The sequence below is a fragment of the Sapajus apella genome, unplaced genomic scaffold, assembly GCF_009761245.1.
Source record: "Sapajus apella isolate SASKATOON/1434 unplaced genomic scaffold, GSC_monkey_1.0 scaffold38, whole genome shotgun sequence".
In the NCBI taxonomy this organism is placed as follows: Eukaryota; Metazoa; Chordata; class Mammalia; order Primates; family Cebidae; genus Sapajus; species Sapajus apella.
In genome coordinates this window covers 6,275,618-6,294,194 of record NW_022436978.1, presented here as the reverse complement: position 1 = coordinate 6,294,194, position 18,577 = coordinate 6,275,618, and the positions used below count along the sequence as shown (strand labels likewise).

General features: G+C 52.1%; 1 protein-coding gene across 4 annotated transcripts in view; it reads left to right on the top strand.

Annotated features, from left to right (window-relative positions):
- BDH1 (3-hydroxybutyrate dehydrogenase 1) overlaps positions 1–18,083 on the top strand; it is a 53,666-nt gene extending 35,583 nt beyond the window's left edge. For 2 of the 4 annotated variants that reach the window (XM_032298195.1, XM_032298193.1), the window contains exons 5-7: positions 8,418–8,559; positions 15,074–15,226; positions 17,180–18,083. In XM_032298195.1, the coding sequence (XP_032154086.1) occupies positions 8,418–8,559; positions 15,074–15,226; positions 17,180–17,649 (765 nt within the window). In that variant the 3' untranslated portion in view covers positions 17,650–18,083. The remainder of the gene's footprint in view (positions 1–8,417; positions 8,560–15,073; positions 15,227–17,179) is intronic. The other 2 variants (XM_032298194.1, XM_032298192.1) reach the window with 1 other exon arrangement.
- Positions 18,084–18,577: the final 494 nt, after the last annotated feature.

Below are 18,577 nucleotides of genomic sequence, written 5' to 3'. Positions count from 1 at the left end.
AAGAATCACTTGAGCCCAGGAGGTAGAGGTCGCAGTGAGCCGAGATTGTGCCACTGCACTCTAGCCTGGGCAACAGAGCGAGACTCCATCTCAAAAAAAAAAAAAAAAAAAGTAAAGGCAGCTTAAATGCAGGTGTATACATTATTTGGGACTTTTGCTATTACAGGTTAAGTATCTCTTATCTAAAAGTTGCATTATAGTTGCTCAGCATCTCTGATCTGAAAATCCAATATCCAAAGTGCTCCAATGAGTATTTCCCTTGAGCATCATGTCAGCGCTCAAAAAGTTTCATATTTTGGGACATTTCAGATGTGGGATTATTGGATTACGGGTGCTCAACCTGTATTAACAAAGCCTGGTGAGGCATCTTGCACGTACGTCTTTACCTGCTACCACTGGCGATTCTCAGGAACATTTTGTAGATGTGAGAGTGCAGGTTTTAGATTTTGTTCAAATCCCCAAACTGCTCCCCTGAAAGGCTCTACCACTCCTGGCAGTGTGTGAGAGAGGCTGTCCGGGGAGGGTTCTGGGGAATGGGTGTGGCATCCTTGGTGCTGGGTTTTTCTGCAGAATGTGGACCTGCCTCAGCAGGTCCTGGTAAGAACTGAGATGCCATAAAAATGTTTTAAAGGGCCAGGCACGGTGGCTCATGCCTGTAATTCCAGCACTTTGGGAGGCCAAAGCAGGCGGATCATGAGGTCAGGAGGTCAAGACCAGCCTGACCAACATGATGAAACCCCATCGCTACTGAAAATACAAAAAAAAATTAGCTGGACATGGTGGCATGTGCCTGTAATCTCAGCTACTCAGGAAGCTGAGGAAGGAGAATCGCTTGAACCCAAGAGGTGGAGGTTGCAGTGAACTGAGATCGCGCCACTGCACTCCAGTCTGGGTGACACAGTGAGACTCTGTCTCAAAAAAAAAAAAAAAAAGTTGTAAAGTCCCTTGTCCTTTGTTAGGCTTCTCTGCCATTGTGCTGGCTTGTCCAGTGACACAAGGAGCCACACTCAGATTCCACAGCACAGTGCAGAGGCTGCTTGATGCTGCAGAAGACTCTCCAAAAGAGTATTCTCTCTTTGAAGGGCCGTGGGGCCTTGGGTTCTAGTCCCAGATTGACCACTAACCTTGGGGGGGGTGAACACTTTCCCTCCCTGGGCCTCAGTTTCCTCTTACTACACTAATAGGATTGGACTGGTGATCTGAGGTCCTTCCACTCCTGCAGCAGTGATTCTATAATTGGATGACTGGTACTTTGAAGAAAGTACCAGACAGACTCATTGCCAGGTTATGTCTGTGGGCATCCGCCTCTTGACTCATTCCATCTGCTATCTCAGATCAGTTAGGCAAATCAGAAAGCAGTCAGGGCCACCAGAGACTTTGGATAAAGGACCACGGAAGCTGAAAGGGGGGATTTGTTTCTAGCCTGATTCTGCCATGTTAGCCCCATGATGGATTCTGGCTACATCTGTACCTACACACTCTGCCCGCTCTTGTTCAGAATTAGTTTTCCTCTATGTCTCATATCTCATTGCCTTGGGCCAGCTCAAGGACTTAGCTCCAGCAGATGTCTGCTGCCTCCTACGCCATTGGCTCTACACTCTCTGCTGGGTCATTTCAGCACACACACACACACACACACACACACACACACACTCACACTCACTCATACACACAAACCTCTATACCACAACATCCTGTGTGCATTACCTCCCCATGTCTCTGCTCCTCATTGCAGAAAAGCACCCTGAGAGAGGGTTTAACCCACCTGGATCAGGCTTTGCCCCATTACCCTGTTTATGTACTTGTTTATTTATTCAGCAGATATTTACTGAGCACCTAAGATGAGCTGACCGTGTTCTCTGTTGGCGATACAGCATATAACAACTCAGTGAAAAGTTCTTGCCTTGGCGGAGTTTGTATTCCAAGGGGGGCTGATGGACAAGGAATAAGATAAGTAAATTGCTTCTCTGAGGGCTGATAAAAGAGTAGAGAAAAGTGAAGCAGAAAAGAAGAGAAAGCATGAATGTGTTGGAGGGGTGTTCAATTTTCAGGAAGGAGGAAAGACCACACCAAGAGGGTAAAAGGAGCTCCCTCATCCAAAGGAGGTGCAGGAGTGAGTGTCGCAGAAACCCAGGGGAAGAGGGGACAGCCCAGTACTAAGCCCCGGGAGGAAGCATGCAGGGTGTGCCTGAGAAACAGCAGGAAAGCCCCTGTGGCTCAAGCAGAATGTGAGGGGAGCAGCAAGAAGTGAGGGGCACAGGAGCAGATCTTGTATCAGCACAGGGAAGGCTTAATGAGAGATGGTGCATCACCACCATCTGGAAGGATGAACGGGAGCTCGGTGTGAAACGGGGCAGGTGGTATATGAGGCACGACCAGTAGTTTGAGGTGGCTGAAGCCCAGTGCCCCAGTGAGCTGGGAAAAGAAGACAGGACCAGACCAGAAAGGTCTCCGAGTGCCTCTGACCCAGCTTTTATCAAGAATACCAACAGCCCCTGTTTCACCAGACCCATCGGCCACTTCTCAGACCACATCATGCCCGACCTGGCAACAGCTTTCGACCAGATAAACCACACTTGCTCGGAACACTTTGTTTCTTGACTCCATGCTCTCTGGGTTCTTCCCCAACTTGCTTGTTAGCTCCTCCTCCCGCCCATCCTGTGAACATTCCAGCGCCCAAGCTTGCTTCTCTCTTTGAAGTGTTTCTAACATGTGTGATAAGATGCTCATGACATGTGTCACGTGTCCTCCTGTTCTTCCCTGAGGTGCTAAACCACCTGCACATACATGCTAGAGAGTGTAAAACCTTTCTGCCAGAATCAGCTCATTGGCTGCCTCAGTATTATAGGAAATGGAGGTAGAAGAGGTTGAGAGGCTGGAAACGTTAGTGTGCTGTGATATTTTCCCTCTGATGGCAAGTACAAAGAGGTGGGCTTCATATGGATGCCTTGGAGAGCTTCTGGATTTCTCCAAGCTCTTGAACTCCCTGGAAAGCTTCTTGGTTTGCCTTTTGTGCCCTGGAGTCTGGAGGCCACAGAATGGGTTGCTAATGTCTACCAGAAGTCTAAAGGCCCGAGAATGAGGTAGGAATAGCTCATCTGGGAGCAGAGCAGAGAGCTGCTGGGGAGACAGCTGTCCTGCTACCCGGGCAGGAAACATTGGCCCGGCCCTGTGTGGACAAGGGGGAGAGCTGCTTGGAGTCCCCTTAAGGGTAACCCTCCAGTAAGCCAGCTAGAGGATCCACGTGGCCTCAGCTGGAAGGGTCCATCACTGAGGCCAGGGGCTGGGGGAGGCCGGCTGCTCTGCCACTGACTGGGGTGGCAGTCAGAGGTCTCCAGGGCAGAATCTTTGTGGGCTCCACAGAAGCACCCCAAGAAGGAAGAGCTGGCATTTGTGCCTCTGCCGTCTCAGGGGCAGCAACAGCAGACAGCAGCCAGCCTCAGAAGACTATAGTTTCGCCCCTCATTTGCCACCCCTGGATCCAAACTTGGATGGGTCAGTAGTTAAGAGTAGGAGGGAAGAGGAGCTACAAAAGTGAGAAAGACCACCTCCACCAGCACCTAGTTCCCACAGCCCTCAGGCCTGGGCGGGGGAAAGCTTTACCTCCTAGAGGAGCTTGGCAGTTTGGGTTTTCAAACCGGACTGGGCTGGAATTATTTCCTTAAGAGACTGAACAGGACTCTTCAAGCCAAAACAAAGAGGCTCTCTGTCCACTATTGGAGAATGAGTGGAAAAGCTATAAGACTTGCCTGAAATTTTATCCAGGGTGGAAAAAATAGCTTACAGGTGAGGTAGAGAGGGATAGTAAGAGAAAGAAGTAGGTTGATCAATAAGCCAGTTACACAAGCACCAACTCAGCGAGTCCAAACGCTTGTCCCTGAGCAGCGAGACAGGTGGACAGACTCCAGAGACCTGCAGAGGGTCCAGGGAGGAGGTGTGGTCCGCAGGGCAGTCTCGGCCTAAGGACAGGTAGACCCTGAAGGGAACATGAGGGTGGTTGGGAAGTTTCCCTGAATAACTGGGGACACACTGGTAGTTTCTGTCCCTGTTGGCATGGTTGTCAGGAGCAGGGTGTGGAGGCTGCTCCAAGGCAGATGAGGGTTCCTGGGGTGGTCTGTCAGGTGAAGATAGGAGGCTAGCATTACTCTCCTGGGGAGCCTGAACGCTAAGCCTGAAGCCGTGGGCAGTGAGAGTAACACCCTAGTTTCCTCTAAAAGAAAACTCTTCACTGTGCAACTGCCAGATTAAGAGTTTATGGCCGGGCACAGTGGCGCACGCCTGCAATCCCAGCACTTTGGGAGGCCGAGGCGGGCAGAGCACAAGGTCAAGAGATTGAGACCATCCTGGCCAACACAGTGAAATCCCGTCTCTACCAAAAATACAAAAATTAGCTAGGCGTGGTGGCATGTGCCTGTAGTCCCAGCTACTTGGGAGGCTGAGGCAGGAGAATTGCTTGAACCTGTGGGCAAAGATTGCAGTGAGCCGAGATGGAGATTGCACCACTACACTCTAGCCTAGTAACAGAGTGAGACTCCAAAAAAAAAAAAAGAGTTTACATGGGCACCCTGATTTGCAGTGGGGAGCTTCCCTGCAGGGCCATTGTTGTGATGCTGTCTAGAGCAGAGGAGAGGTCTTGTATAGGGGTCTGAGAAGAGCTGAGTGATAGCAACAGGGTTAACCAGGTCCCAAGAGGAAGGACGTTCAGATACCTCTTGTGCATTTCAGCTAGAAGCCATCTTTCTGAGGTTCAGACCACGTGGGCTGTACTCCAAGGGGCATTTGAAGAGCCACCAGGTGGAAGACACGTGTTTTCCTGGTACCTGTGTGCTGTCTGTGGCAGAGAGGGATCTGTGGGCACTGCATCATCCCACCCAGACTTGAAGACGGTATTAGTTCTTTCTTGGAGTCCATGGGAACGACACTGTGAGCTCCAGGCCTATCTGTACCGTGAATCCTGTGCCTGTGTCTTGTTTTAGACGGTCGGCACATCTAGGGGATTTCAGAACCAAACTTTAGACCAACCGAGCTTCCAGCCTGGCTGCCCTGTGCAAAGGCATTCCTGGTGCCAGGCCTTTGCAGAGACCCAGTGGGTCATGTCACATTGCTTTTTCAAAGGCCACTGGGGAGGCTTCCTTTCGATGGAAAACCATGCTGGGATGATGACAGTCTAGGAATGCAAGGGGTATTAGGGGGAAATCAGCCCGACCTCCTGTCCAAGGCCTGGATTGTCTCCGGACCACATTTCCCACACCCCATCCTCAAACATCCCTCCAACCCCCAAACAATCCTTGTACCTACAAACAGCCTCCATCCCCCACTCACTGCCTAAACACCTCCAGGCAGCCCATGCCGTCTCCAGACTGTGAACATCACACCTCATTTTGAGCTAAACTTGACTTGTCAGCCCTGGCTCTGTTCTCTGTGGCTGCACAGAGCCAACACATTGGCTCCCTCAATCACGTTCCACTCAAGCCTTCTCTCTCCAGAGACACTCTGTCCAGGACCTTTGGCCCCACTGGGCAGTCCTGTCACCATTTCCTCCTAGGTCTGAAATTGCATGATGGGATTTCTCCAGTCCTGGGTTAGGGTTCTTGTGATTCAAAGAATTTAGAAGGCTCAGTCTAACCAGTAGGGAACTTTCTTTTTTTTGAGATGGAGTCTCGCTCTGTCACCTAGGCTGGAGCACAGTGGCACAATCTCGGCTCACTGCAACCTCCACTTGCTGGGTTTAAGCAATTCTCTGCCTCAGCCCCCTGAGTAGCTGGGATTACAGGCACATGCCACCACACCTGGCTAATTTTTTGTATTTTTAGTAGAGACGGGGTTTCACCATCTTGACCAGGCTGGTCTTGAACTCCTGACCTCGTGATCCACCTACCTTGGCTTCCCAAAGTGCTGGGACTACAGGCATGAGCCACCACGCCTGGCCTCAGAGGAGAATTTTCTACCCTTGACATGTGCTGACCATCCTGGGCTCTCTACCCTTGCCCATGCCTGGGATGTTTGCTTCAGTAGCAGCTGTGTGTGCCATGGGCAAGCCCTTGGCTGGAGAGTGGGCATTTCTCTACCCTTTATTCTTGGCAGCTATTCCAGTCCTCTTATAAGAGGCATCACTGTGCCATGCACCACTCAGGAAAGTCACTGCCAATTAAGTCATTTATGACCAACTATGTTTAATTTTCACATGAGTGTAGCTCATCCCTATGGTGAAAAAAAAAAAAAACAAACCCATGTTTCGTAGACTAGGATGAAATGTGGCAACACAAACCACCTCATGACAGGAGGGTTCATGTGACAAAGCATGTGAGCACTTAGCACAGTGCTCAGCACAGTGGACACTCAGGAAATGCCATCTGCTCTGATGAAAGTGCCCCAGCAGCTTGGCAGTACCCACGAGCAGACCCCAGCCCACCTCTCCAGCCTTGCATCCAGCGCTTCCTTATGTGTCTGTACTGTCTGCAACCGATGGCTTATGGTGGCATCCTCTTATCTCTTCCGTAGTGCCCTGTCCCCATCGGCCCCCTCTTGTTAATATCCTCAGCTGTCACTCCCCTTGGAAGATCTCCCCTGCCCGCCCCTCCTGTGTCCCTCTCATCTCCTACAAGATTCCATACAGCACAAGTCACTATGTTGCTTGTGAACTTACCTGTCTCCTCCCCTAGAAGGTGACTCTGGGAATAGGGGCTGAATTATTTCTCTTCAGTGCTGGAATACAATAGAGGTCCAAGAAATGTTTGCCAAATTAGTGACACCTTTCTGGTTTACTGAGAGCCATCTTGGCCATAGAGACCCCCACCCAGGTGGTGCTAAAGGAACTGAGAGGCAGACACCCAGATAGAACAGCAAAGTGAGTCTATCCGGGGGACCAACAGCCTTCCAAACTGACAGCCTCCAGGGCTGCCAGCATTTCGGGCTGAAGGCGCCCAGCAGACTCTGATCCACGTATTTATTCTCTCTGAACAGGTGATGATTATTAACAAACAGGTGTTCTGTATTTTCTCATGACACAAAAATATACCAAGTAGGCAGCTGTTGCCTGCTTACTACTGATGACAAACTAAAAAGCATTCGCCACAGGGGCAGGGGCAGATATCTTAAAGAATTGTTTTGACCGGTGTATGATATTGATACATTGTCCTGCCACTTTGGAATGCCCCAAGTAGTTTTCTACTTGGGGGGCGCCAGCTAGGTTTTCCTTGCCATCGTTCTTCCTAGCAAACAATACATTCTGTCAAACACTCAGCATTCACCAATATCCATAAACTTAGCATTTCTCAACATCTGTATTCATAAACCTAACATGTTGCAACACTTGTGTTGAGTGGTACCTGAATTGGTGTGGCACTTTATACTCTAACAGGCTTCTTACAAATCCATTTCCTTACTCCATTAATCTGAGCAGGTCAGGACAGGTGGTGATGTTCTTGTTTTACAGCCAGAAAAAATGGACACCTGTTAAGGGACACCCCTGAGTGCACAGAGCCTGCTCAGTGACTGAGCTGGGATTCGAGGCTGGCTCTGGCCTCTTACCAATTTGGAGTTGATGGGTCCTTGGCTTAGAACAGAGGCGGCAAACTGGCAGCTTGCTGGTCCTATGTGGCCTGTGGACATGCTTTGGCCCACACAGTTTAAAAAAAAAAAAAAAAAGCGTGTAAGTTGCCAACACTTAAAAGAATTAAGAGATTTCCCAATTACTAGCTTAAAAATGTAAGCTTCTGGCATCATGGGCTTCCATCCTCACATGGGTAATTCCTGACATATGCTGTACTCCCAGGTCCCCCACGTGCCCCACTTAAGTTTGCAACCACTGCTTGGAGAAAGAATCCTGTCGTGAGGCCTTGGGGGCCAGCTTTCTGTCCTATTCACGGTTGTGTCTGTGGCACTTAGCTTAGTGCTTGATAGGCCATCAGTGCTCAGGATTAAAAAGAACCACATGTGGCCAGGCACGGTGGCTCACGCCTGTAATCCCAGCACTTTGGGAGGCTGAGGCGGGCAGATCACTTGAGGTCAGGAGTTCGAGACCAGCCTGACCAACATGGTGAACCCTGTCTCTACTAAAAATACAAAAATGAGCCAGGTGTGGTGGTGCACGCCTGTAATCCCAGCTACTCAGGAGGCTGAGGCAGGAGAATCGCTTGAACCCGAAAGGCAGAGGAGGTTGCAGTGAGCTGAGATCGTGCCACTGCACTCCAGCCTGGGTGACAGAGTGAGACTCCGTCTCAAAAAAAAAAAAAAACAAAAAACTGCATGCTGGTGGGACAAGGTCTGGTCAGACCTCCAGAGAATCACGTCTGTAGCTGCCAATATGCCTGAGGCTTTGGCCGGGACTTGAGGCCAGCTCCTGCCTTGGCAGGGGTCCTCAGGGTCCGCCTCGGTGGGAAGGAAGGAGGTAGAAGCAGCTCCTCTCGACTTCCCAGGACAAAGGCCATGATGGGGTGAAGGAGCTGGACAGCCTAAACAGTGACCGATTGAGAACCGTCCAGCTCAACGTCTGCAGCAGCGAACAGGTGGAGAAAGTGGTGGAGATCGTCCACTCGAGCCTGAAGGACCCTGAGAAAGGTAGGGAGCCCCTTTGGGCAGGAGGGGCTGTGAATGGGGCCATTCCAAGGGGCCCTTGCCACACACCACCCTCCGCTGGCCAGCAGCCTGCCACCGCGCTCCTTTTCTGATCCTTTAAACTCTTCCTCCTGCACAGTAAGAGGAAGGGGATTCAATTAAACACCCGTGCAGAAGGGCAATGAAAAAATGCAGCCAGGAGGTGATTTCAGAGTTCATGGAGTGCTTTGTGGCTACGTACTGATTCAGGTCAGTTCAGCCAACTCCCACGGATGCCCCCGCTGGGCCAGGAGCTGGGTTGGGTGCTGGGGACACAAAGATGGTCAAGGCCCAGTCTGTTGTCCCCAGGACCTCATAGTTCAGCCGGGGACTGAGTTCAAAATCAGGGAGCCGTGCATTGGGAGAGGCGTCGGTCCAGCCTGGGGTGCAGCGGAAATAGGCCAGTTAGGGCAGATTGTGGGGAGAGCAGGAACCACAGCTGGGAGCGGGACAGGGTAGGGTAGTGGGGGCTGTTTGTCAAGCAGTGGTAGTAGCCCAGCACCTCAGTATGAGTCACACAGCTCAGGTCACACGGAGGGGATGGCAGCCAAGGAGGCTGGGGAGGGAGGTCTTGGATCCTAGGCGAGGCAGCATGGCCCCCTCCCGATGGCACTGGGGAGCCACTGAGGGAGTCGTCCTGAGGGAACGGCCTGGCTTCCTCCGAGGATGGCAGTGGCAGCGTGGATTCACAGGGGGAGTTAAGCATGGGTTTGAGAGTCCGGAACTAACGTGGTAGTTGTTGGGAAACAGGAACGGTCAGGCGCCAGGAGTTCTGAGAAGGTGAAGCTAGCCGGACTTGCTGACTTGGATGGGGGGATGAGGTGAGGCGTGAAGTCTCTGTCCTGGACACCTGGTGGCCTGCACTGCAGGAGCAGGTTGGGAGATAGTCAGAGAGGTTGGATACAGTGTCCTGGAAGCTGAAGAACCAAAGGTTTGGGAGAATGGGGGCAGTACCACTAGCCAACAGGGTCAAAAGCTACAGAATTTCCAGCAGCATAAGGACTAAAATATCCTTCCAGTTCAGCCAGCAGAGGACCTTGGTGGGAGGAGCTCTGTCTCCAACAAGTGGTGCCATTCATGTAGAATACGGCAGTGGGGGATAGAGCTCCCTGGAGCCGGGCCCCCAGCAGCGTCTGGAGAAGTGAATCTTGAAGTTTACCTTTGAGCTTCCTGACAGCCCAGGCAGAAGGGGTATGTCGCATTCAGGCCTCTGCTTTCCCTCAGAATGGGGTGGGGCAGCTCCTAGGAACAGTGACTTCAGTGGCTGGGAAGGAGGAGGAAATGGGAGGAGTGACCAGATCCCTCACTGGGAGGTCTGCTGAGCATGTATCAAGCAGGTGGATGTGGGGTCGCTCAGAACAGCCGCCTCAGAGGCTGCATGTGTGGCTATCAGTGACGCCGCTGCTCTGCCTGTGGCTGATGTGCTGCCTCATCAGCCCACTGCTGTTCCCATCCTCCCAGCAGGCCAGTCACAGGCCCCTCTGTTCTCTGTTCTCACTGAACATCTGTTTAAAAAATAACAGGCAGAGCCAGCGCTCCTGTTCCATTAAGAAAAGGCAGAACGGGTCCCGCTGGGATGATTACCAGCTCAGAACCTGCAGCCTGCTTTGCCCCTCCCTGGCAGTAAATTCTCCTCCCTCCCACCTTCCCTGGGCAGCTGGAATATTGCCTTCATAAACTACTGGGCAGGAAAACAGCTCCATCAGCTCCATAAAGCCACTTGATTATAGTGTGGGTTTTGTGGTCATCTAAGATGCCCATGGAAAGGCATCATCACCAGAGACCTGAGCAGAGAACGTGCCAGGCTGGGGGTGCTAGTCCTCTGCTCCCTGCTTCTCTGGGGCAGAACCACCTCCGTTCTCTGTACTGGACTGGCCAGGAAGCCTAACCTGCAAGGCAGGATGGGCCTGGCCCACGCAGAGGGGAGGCACTCACCCCCTCTGTGCAGGGGATCTGAGCTCAAATCCCAGCACCAGCCTGATGCAAACCTTCCCCTGCTGCTTTTTTCACATTCTGGAAGGCTGGAGAAACTACTCACCATGAACTTACTTAACCAATACTGCATTTGTTTTTGGAAAAAGATTTGAAGACTTTTAGGTATGAAAAAAACAGTCCATCTGTCAGATATGCAGTTTTGCGTCCCCCATCTACGGCGCTCTCTCTTGCTCGCCTCCCTCTCCCCTTTCCTCCGTCTCCCCGCTTCCCCTCTGGACTCTCCCCTCTCCTGGCCTAGCCTCTGAAATTCCTCCTCAGGCAATGCCGACTGTGAACTCCAGGTGGCGCCCTCCCAGAGCGTTCCGACCTGCTGTGGCCGCCACCGGCCCATACCCCACGCAGGACATTTCATCGGGGTTCTCTTCCTCTTCCCCCACCATGGGGGCACATTTGGAGGGCGAGTTTGATGCCCTGCCCCCTGGCTCTGTGGAACAGTTGCTGCCAAAGCCTGGGGAGCCAGCCACGGCGGGGGGTGGCGGGCGGCGAGATGAAGGAGACTATCTGATGTGAGCTGGAGCCCTCTGCACGGGTCCCCAGCCCCAGGGAGGACATCTGCAGGCTGGAACCAGCCCTCCCAGCCCCCACCCCAGGGGACACCGAGCCTGGGAGCCCAAGAGCAGGCTGTGGGATGGCCTGATCTTGGCACATCACTTACCAGTCAGTCGGTCAATATTTATTTATTTATTTATTTATTTATATATTTTTGAGATGGAGACTCGCTCTGTCGCCCAGTCTGGAGTGCAGTATGGTGCGATCTCGGCTTGCTGCAACCTCTGCTTCCCGGATTCAAGTGATTCTCCTGCCTCCGCCTTCCGAGTACCTGGGATTATCGGCGCCTGCCACCATGCCCAGCTAATTTTTTTTTTTTTTTTTTTAAGTAGAGAAGAGATTTCACCATGTTGGCCAGGCTGGTCTCAAACTCCTGACCTCAGGTGATACACCTGCTTCAGCCTCCCAAAGTGCTGGGATTATGGGATTACAGGAGTGAGCCACCACGCCTGACCTGGGCTTCACTTCTTATTGGAAATGTGACTTTGGCTTGCACCTGGTGGGCTTGCACCCTATGTGGGCCTCAGCTTGCCCATCTGTGAAGTGGGGGGAGTGCTTTGAGAGCCATCCAATACTCACACCTGGATGGGACCACTACAAGAGCATGGGGAGAATTTCAACACAAGTTGCTTTTAGGCTGACGGGTGGGCAGAACACATGCAGGGAAGCGGGTGAGAAGCCTGGGAAAGGCCTTGCCTACCATGCTGTGGGTTGGAGACCATAGAGCAGGAAGTGACTGATGGGCAGAGGGTCTACCTGACAGGTGGAGTGAAGATGGAGGTGGAGGAGTGAGTGAGACAAAGAGACCCAGGAGGAGGCTTCTCCAGTAGCCCAGGAGAGAGGCAGCAAGGACCCAAATGAATGCCAGAGAAAATGGGAAGGAAGAACCACCCAGCAGAAGTAACCAGCAGCAGTCTGGGGTGTGGGGCTGAGTGTGAGGCTTTGTCCTCAGACTGATCTGGGTCCAAATCCCACCCTCCCGACCTGTTCGCTGGGTGACATTGCCCAGGGTGCTTCAGCTCTCTGAGCTTCAGTTGCCTCAACCGGATATGAGACAATTTAGGATCTATTTTACAGGGTGGTTATGAGGATCAGGGAAGTTAATGAATGCAAAGGGCTTAATTAGGAGCCTGCCAGCTGTCATGTTGATCTTGATCTGGAATATTAACAGTACTTGGTGACTCATTAGATGGGGAGGGGTCGAGGAGCTGGAGGAGTCACAGATGAAAGTGAAATCATTAACAAAGAGGAGGAGCAGGCTGGGGCAGCTTGGCAACTTGATGTGTTGGTTGTGTTTAGGGTGAGTTGGAGACCTATCGGACATTCAGGTGGAAGCGAAGCAGGAGGAGAGGGGGATGAGGAGAGAGCCGTGACTCCCAAGGAGAACTGGGGAGCCACTGATGTGGAGGCAATCTTGGGGTTGTTGCAGGAACCCAATTGCTGCTGCCCAAGCCAGCGGGAGTGCCTCCGTGAGTTCATTCAGAACACTGGCTGAGGACGCCAGATGGCAGCTAGGTCCACAAACTCAACACTCACCAGGTCAGCAAAGCTATAATCCAGGGGCTGTATCTTTCACAGGTCATGTCTCATTCAACTTTTTTGGATAGTAGTGTCAAATGTAGTTTTATTTTGAGGTAGCAAAAGGGCTTTATGCATTTTAGGTCATGGGATATTGTCCCTTATGAATCAAACACAAAACAGCTGGAAAATTCACCCACATGAAGAAGATGAGTTCAGCAGCATGGAGACCTAAGAGCTGCGTGTGATTTGAGAGGAGCAGGGTTCGGCTGGGACGTCGGGGGACCCTTGTATCTGGGGGCAGGTGAAAGAAAGGTGTCAGGGCGGATGCAGGAGACGCCTAGGAATCAGTGGGGGTGATGTCCTTGGCATACCACCCTGGATACCCTGGAGAGTACAGGTTCAAGACAGCTGGAGGGCTGGGACCCAGTGTGGTATGGAAGGGAGATGGAGACATTAGAGAGATTGAGAGAGAGAGAGAGAGAGAGAGTGTGTGTGTGTGTGTGTGTGTGTGTGTGTGTGTTTGAGATGGAGTCTCGCTCTTGTCGCCCAGGCTGGAGTGCAGTGGCCTGATCCTGGCTCACCGCAACCTCGTCTCCCAGGTTCAGGCGATTCTCCTGCCTCAGCCTCCTGGGTAGCTGGGATTACAGGTGCCCACCACCACACCTGGAAATTTTTGTATTAGTGGATAGAGTGTGTGTTTGGAAGCCTGGGAGGCGAGGAAGGAGAGCGAGTAGCGCAGTTACAGAAGGATCTTCGGGATATGGAAATGCGGTATTTGTAGACATTCATTCATCTAACACACATTTGCTGAGCACCTAATGTGTACAGCACTGAAGGGCTGGAGGCATGGGCAATGGGAAAGCTAAAGCTGCGTGACAGAGAGAGAAGGATCAGTGGCTGTGGTCTCGAAGATGACGTGGGAAGTGTCAGCCATGACACGTGGGGAGCGGCCTGCTGGGAAGAGAGGAGGGCGAAGACTCAGGGCACATCTGCAGGGAGACCCCGGGAGCTATGGGGTTGTTGTAGATGATGCTGACCCTGTCATTAGCATCCGAGGGAGGTCACAGGTGAGACCTAGAGCCGGGAGATGCCCACAAGGCTTTGGTGGAGAGTGGGAGGGAGCTGTTCATGGATACTTTGTTAGCCAGCAATTTCCTTTCCCTAATAAATGCCCTTAATTCTCCGTAATTGAAGGAGAAGGCACCAGAGGGCAGTGAACAAAGCCTTAATTTGGGAACATGGAAGGAAAGCAGCTAGAGACCAATTACTCTGTCATTTACACAAACTCATTTCCATGATTAACTTGGAAAATGAAGCAGTGCTGAGTTCCCACAGGCAGGGATGGCCCAGGGAGGGGAGCTGGGCTCTGAGGTTGCCCGCGGGCTTTTGCCACAGGAGACTGAACCCTGAGGGTTTCCACAACAAAGAGGCAGGGCCCAGCTCTGTCGTGAGGCTCTGACCCAGCCAGCCTTTGCACCCCAAAAAACTGAACTCCGAGAGGTCTCTGCAAAACACAGCTGCCTCCTCATTGCCGCTTTCAGGCCTGTCTCTGACTTACTGGATAAACTTAAGCCTGTCCTTCCCCCTCAGGGCCTCAGTTTCCCTAGCTGTAAGATTAATCGACTACATAAACTCCAGGAAACATTCCAGCACCGTGATCTTCCAAGTCTACAAAACCCAAGCATCCATACTCAGCTAGTGTTGCAGGAAACAGTGAGCCCAAGTATACTGTGACAGTGTACATTTCCTCCGATCTATACTCAGTTCTGTGGAACCTCACACGTGACAACCAGCAAACAGTGAATGCCATGGCTTCCAGGAGGGAGGGGAGTAATGGAGTAGTTGTTAGGAAGGTCTCCGGCGGGAGCAGGATGGGGCCAGACCCATGATCATGGCTTGGCTGAGCCTCTGACTTGATGCGTGACCTACAAGCTTGGTCCCCTCTCTGATCCTGCAGAAGGGGCTTGGCCTGGAAGACCCCTGTGATTTCCCTGGTTTCTAGCAAGAGAAGAGAAGATGTGAGTGAAAGCTTCAAGGTAGAGATGAGGAAACAGGAATGGGGCGTGAAACTCAGGGGGTGGGGGTGGGATGGGCTGGAGTAGAGTGGAAGTGGGAATTTGAGGTGAGTGAGAGTTGGGCTGGGGGATGCCGCAGGCTGGGACATCCATCCTGGGCCCAGAGATTGAGCCAAGCAGGTGTGACGTGAGGACTGGACATTCTAGACATCAGGGAGGGCTGCAATCGGCCCTTTAGACCTCTTTATCACCCGTCATTTCTGAGTGACTCTGGAAAGTTTCCTGAGAGCATTGGGCAAGAGGCTGGGAAGTCCCAGGGAAAGGGACAGAAGTGGAAAGGCTGCAGTGTCTGGGGCCAAGCCCGTGTGGTAACTGCACACCTCTCCCTTCCTGTCCAGGGCTGTGGGGCCTCGTTAACAACGCTGGCATCTCGACATTCGGGGAGGTGGAGTTCACCAGCATGGAGACCTACAAGGAGGTGGCAGAAGTGAACCTTTGGGGCACAGTGCGCATGACGAAGTCCTTTCTCCCTCTCATCCGAAGGGCCAAAGGTGAGTGGGAAAGGGAGCGCCCTCCTGCCCCGGGCCTGCCCTACACGTTCATCTTTGCTCAGAATGGAAATACCTGTCCCAGCAGCTCCAACATCCACAGCTTAGCAAGGCTGGGCTCGTGAATCCCAGGGGTTCTGCTCGGCCCGGGGTGATGCTGGGCAGTGGGGCTGTGGCCAGCTAGGGGAAAGAGGTGTGTGGCTTTCAGGAAGTAGAGCAGGTAACAGGTCAGTGGTCTGTGTAGCAACAGCTTAAAGATTTTAGACGCCATCTACTCTGGGAACCTAATCTAGAGAGAGAATCGCCCTTTGCACAAAGCTGTGTGTACACATCATTGCATCAATTGGGTGTGGTTAAGTAAATTTGGCATATTCATTCTATGGGTTATTTATACTGTAGTTTAAAAAGTGAGGTAATTGTGGTATTAAGCAACAATAGTAATCATCAAGATTAGAAATTTGGAAAACCGGCTGGGCGCAGTAGCTCACACCTGTAATCCAGTGCTTTGGGAGGCCGAGGCGGGTGGATTATGAGGTCAGGAGATCAAGACCATCCTGGCCAACATGGTGAAATCCTGTCTCTACTAAAATACAAAAAATTAGCTGGGCATGGTGGTGTGCGCCTGTAGTCCCAGCTGCTCAGGAGGCTGAGGCAGGAGAACCGCTTGAACTGGGAGGCGGAGACTGCAGTGAGCTGAGACCGAGCCACTGCACTCCAGCCTGGCGACAAAGCAAGACTCTGTCTCAAAAAAAAAAAAAAGGAAAGACAGCAAAATGCCCAAACCATGTGGGTGGCCAAATGTGAGCAAACAACTCTAGAAGTCTTTGACTTGGATTTTTTCCCTAGTATGGCAAGCAATTGTGGCAAAAATGGTAAGATCCATACATCTATTGTGAAGTTCTAGCAAAATAGGCATGAACACGGAATGCAGCTGTAGGATTTTAGCAGAAAACCCTAACCCTTCAGTAACTTAGAGGTTTCTGAAAGGTGCCTCCCCACAGTGCCCAGGATGGGCTGTGAGTTCCTTTCTGGGTACACACCTAGGGAAAACTGGTTCCAGATCTGCCTGGGCTTCCCAGGCCGGGCCAAATACGATCCACTTCCAACCCCCCTGTTCCCAGGCCCAGGAGGAGCAGTGGGAGGCCCCTGATGGCCCCAGACTGGGCCTGTGGCTGAGGGCCTTGGAGAGGGTGGAGGGAGAGGGGGTCAGGATACTCTCCCAGTGCGCAGGATTCTCGATTCATGTCCTAGCCCTGAAGTCAGGTTCAGAAACCCTGCCCCTGCCTGCTGCTCTGTTTGCCAGACTGTCCTGGGTTCCACCCAGGTGGAATGGAGCTGGAAAAGTGAGCCTAACAGCGTAGGCCCTGTCCTCTTTCAGGGCTGTCTCTGGGCCCCCTGCCAGCTGCAGCCCCAGGTGCTTTCTCCTCTGCCCTCCAACCCCCATTGCCAGTGTTGATATCAGTGGATAGACACTTGGCCTTAGTGTGTGACTTATCTGCACATCTTACTGTTGGAGCTGAACTTTAAGCTCCGTAAAGGGAAGGGGAAGGTTTTAGGCTGTATCTCTCCCTAACCTGCACCAGACCTTGCTCAGATCCACACAGACACAGCTGTCTCGCCTCCCCCTTCTCCCCTTATGTTTTCACCCCAAATTATTATCACTGGATCAGGCTCGATCTGGTTTTTGAGTCAGTTGTGTGTTGCCCATCACACTGTACCCTCCTGCTTCTCACCCACTTGTCCTCCCCTGTCCCGCCTGGCACAGCCAGGTTCCCAGGGAAGAGCAGGGGTGCTGATGCTGAGGCGTGGGCCTGAGCTGGCCTTGCCTACTGAATGAGAAGGCTCCTGGGTGGCTCAGAAGGGGTTCCAGCCAAGCCTCTGGAGACATGCCAGATTTCTGCCCTCTGTGTCATAGGGCAGTGCCACCTGAGCAGGTATCTCTGTCTCCCTCTGTAGGCCGCGTCGTCAATATCAGCAGCGTGCTGGGCCGCATGGCCAACCCGGCCCGTTCCCCATACTGCATCACCAAGTTCGGGGTGGAGGCTTTCTCGGACTGCCTGCGCTACGAGATGTACCCCCTGGGCGTGAAGGTCAGTGTGGTGGAGCCTGGCAACTTCATCGCTGCCACTAGCATTTACAGCCCTGAGCGCATTCAGGCCATCGCCAAGAAGATGTGGGACGAGCTGCCTGAGGTCGTGCGCAAGGACTACGGCAAGAAGTACTTTGATGAAAAGATCTCCAGAATGGAGACCTACTGCAACAGTGGCTCCACAGACACGTCCCCTGTCATCGAGGCCATCACACACGCCCTGACCGCCACCACCCCCTACACCCGCTACCACCCCATGGACTACTACTGGTGGCTGCGAATGCAGATCATGACTCACTTGCCTGGAGCTATCTCCGACATGATCTACATCCGCTGAAGAGTCTCACTGCAGCCTCCGTCGGGGATCCCTGGCGAAAGGGGAGGGGAGGGAGGAACCCATAGTCAACTCTTGATTATCCACGTGTAGATTATCCACCGTCCCAGGAAGACCCATAACTGGTTTTAGCATTACCCGGAGGGAATAACCCAGCCTGACTTGTTTGCATAGTGAGTGACTTGCGCCTTCAGAAATGGGGTGTGGGGTGGCAGGCAGGGGCCTCCAAATCTCAGGGCAAACATGCTGCATCTGTCTCTCTGGAGATGAATTTCATACAGAGATTCTGGGAAAACATCTTTATATTGAAAACAGATTTATTATGGAATAGAATCAAAATTCCTTTACATCTTTAAGCCACATTGTCAGTTTAAAAAACTATCTCATTTGACCCTCAAGCCAGTCTCCTGAATCAAAAGGACAGGTTTTTTTCTTTTGTATGTGAAGAATTTGCAGCTTAGAGAGGATGAATGAAATAACCCTTTTATTGCTTATAAATAGTGCCAGTCATGTGTCCTGCCACTGCTGTGGAAACACTTCACTTTGCATTGCAGGGCTGCTTTGGATCCATCTACCCAAGAATCTTCTGACTAACTCTGTGTCTTCATCTGAGGCACACATACCGAGTGCCCACTGGTGCCTCTGCATGTCTGTGGTGCTGTGTGACTGGTCAGCCAGCAGCCAGTGACTCAGAGCTGGCTGTATGGAGGGGGTGGGAATCCTTCTGGAGATTTTTTTTTTTTTTTTTTTTTGAGACACAGTCTCGCTCAGTCCCCCAGGCTGGAGTGTAGTGGCGCCATCTCAGCTCACTGCAAACTCCGCCTCCCGGGTTCAGGTGATTCTCCTGCCTCAGCCTCCCAAGTAGCTGGGACTACGGGCATGCACCACCACACCCGGCTAATTTTTGTATTTTTAGTAGAGACAGGGTTTC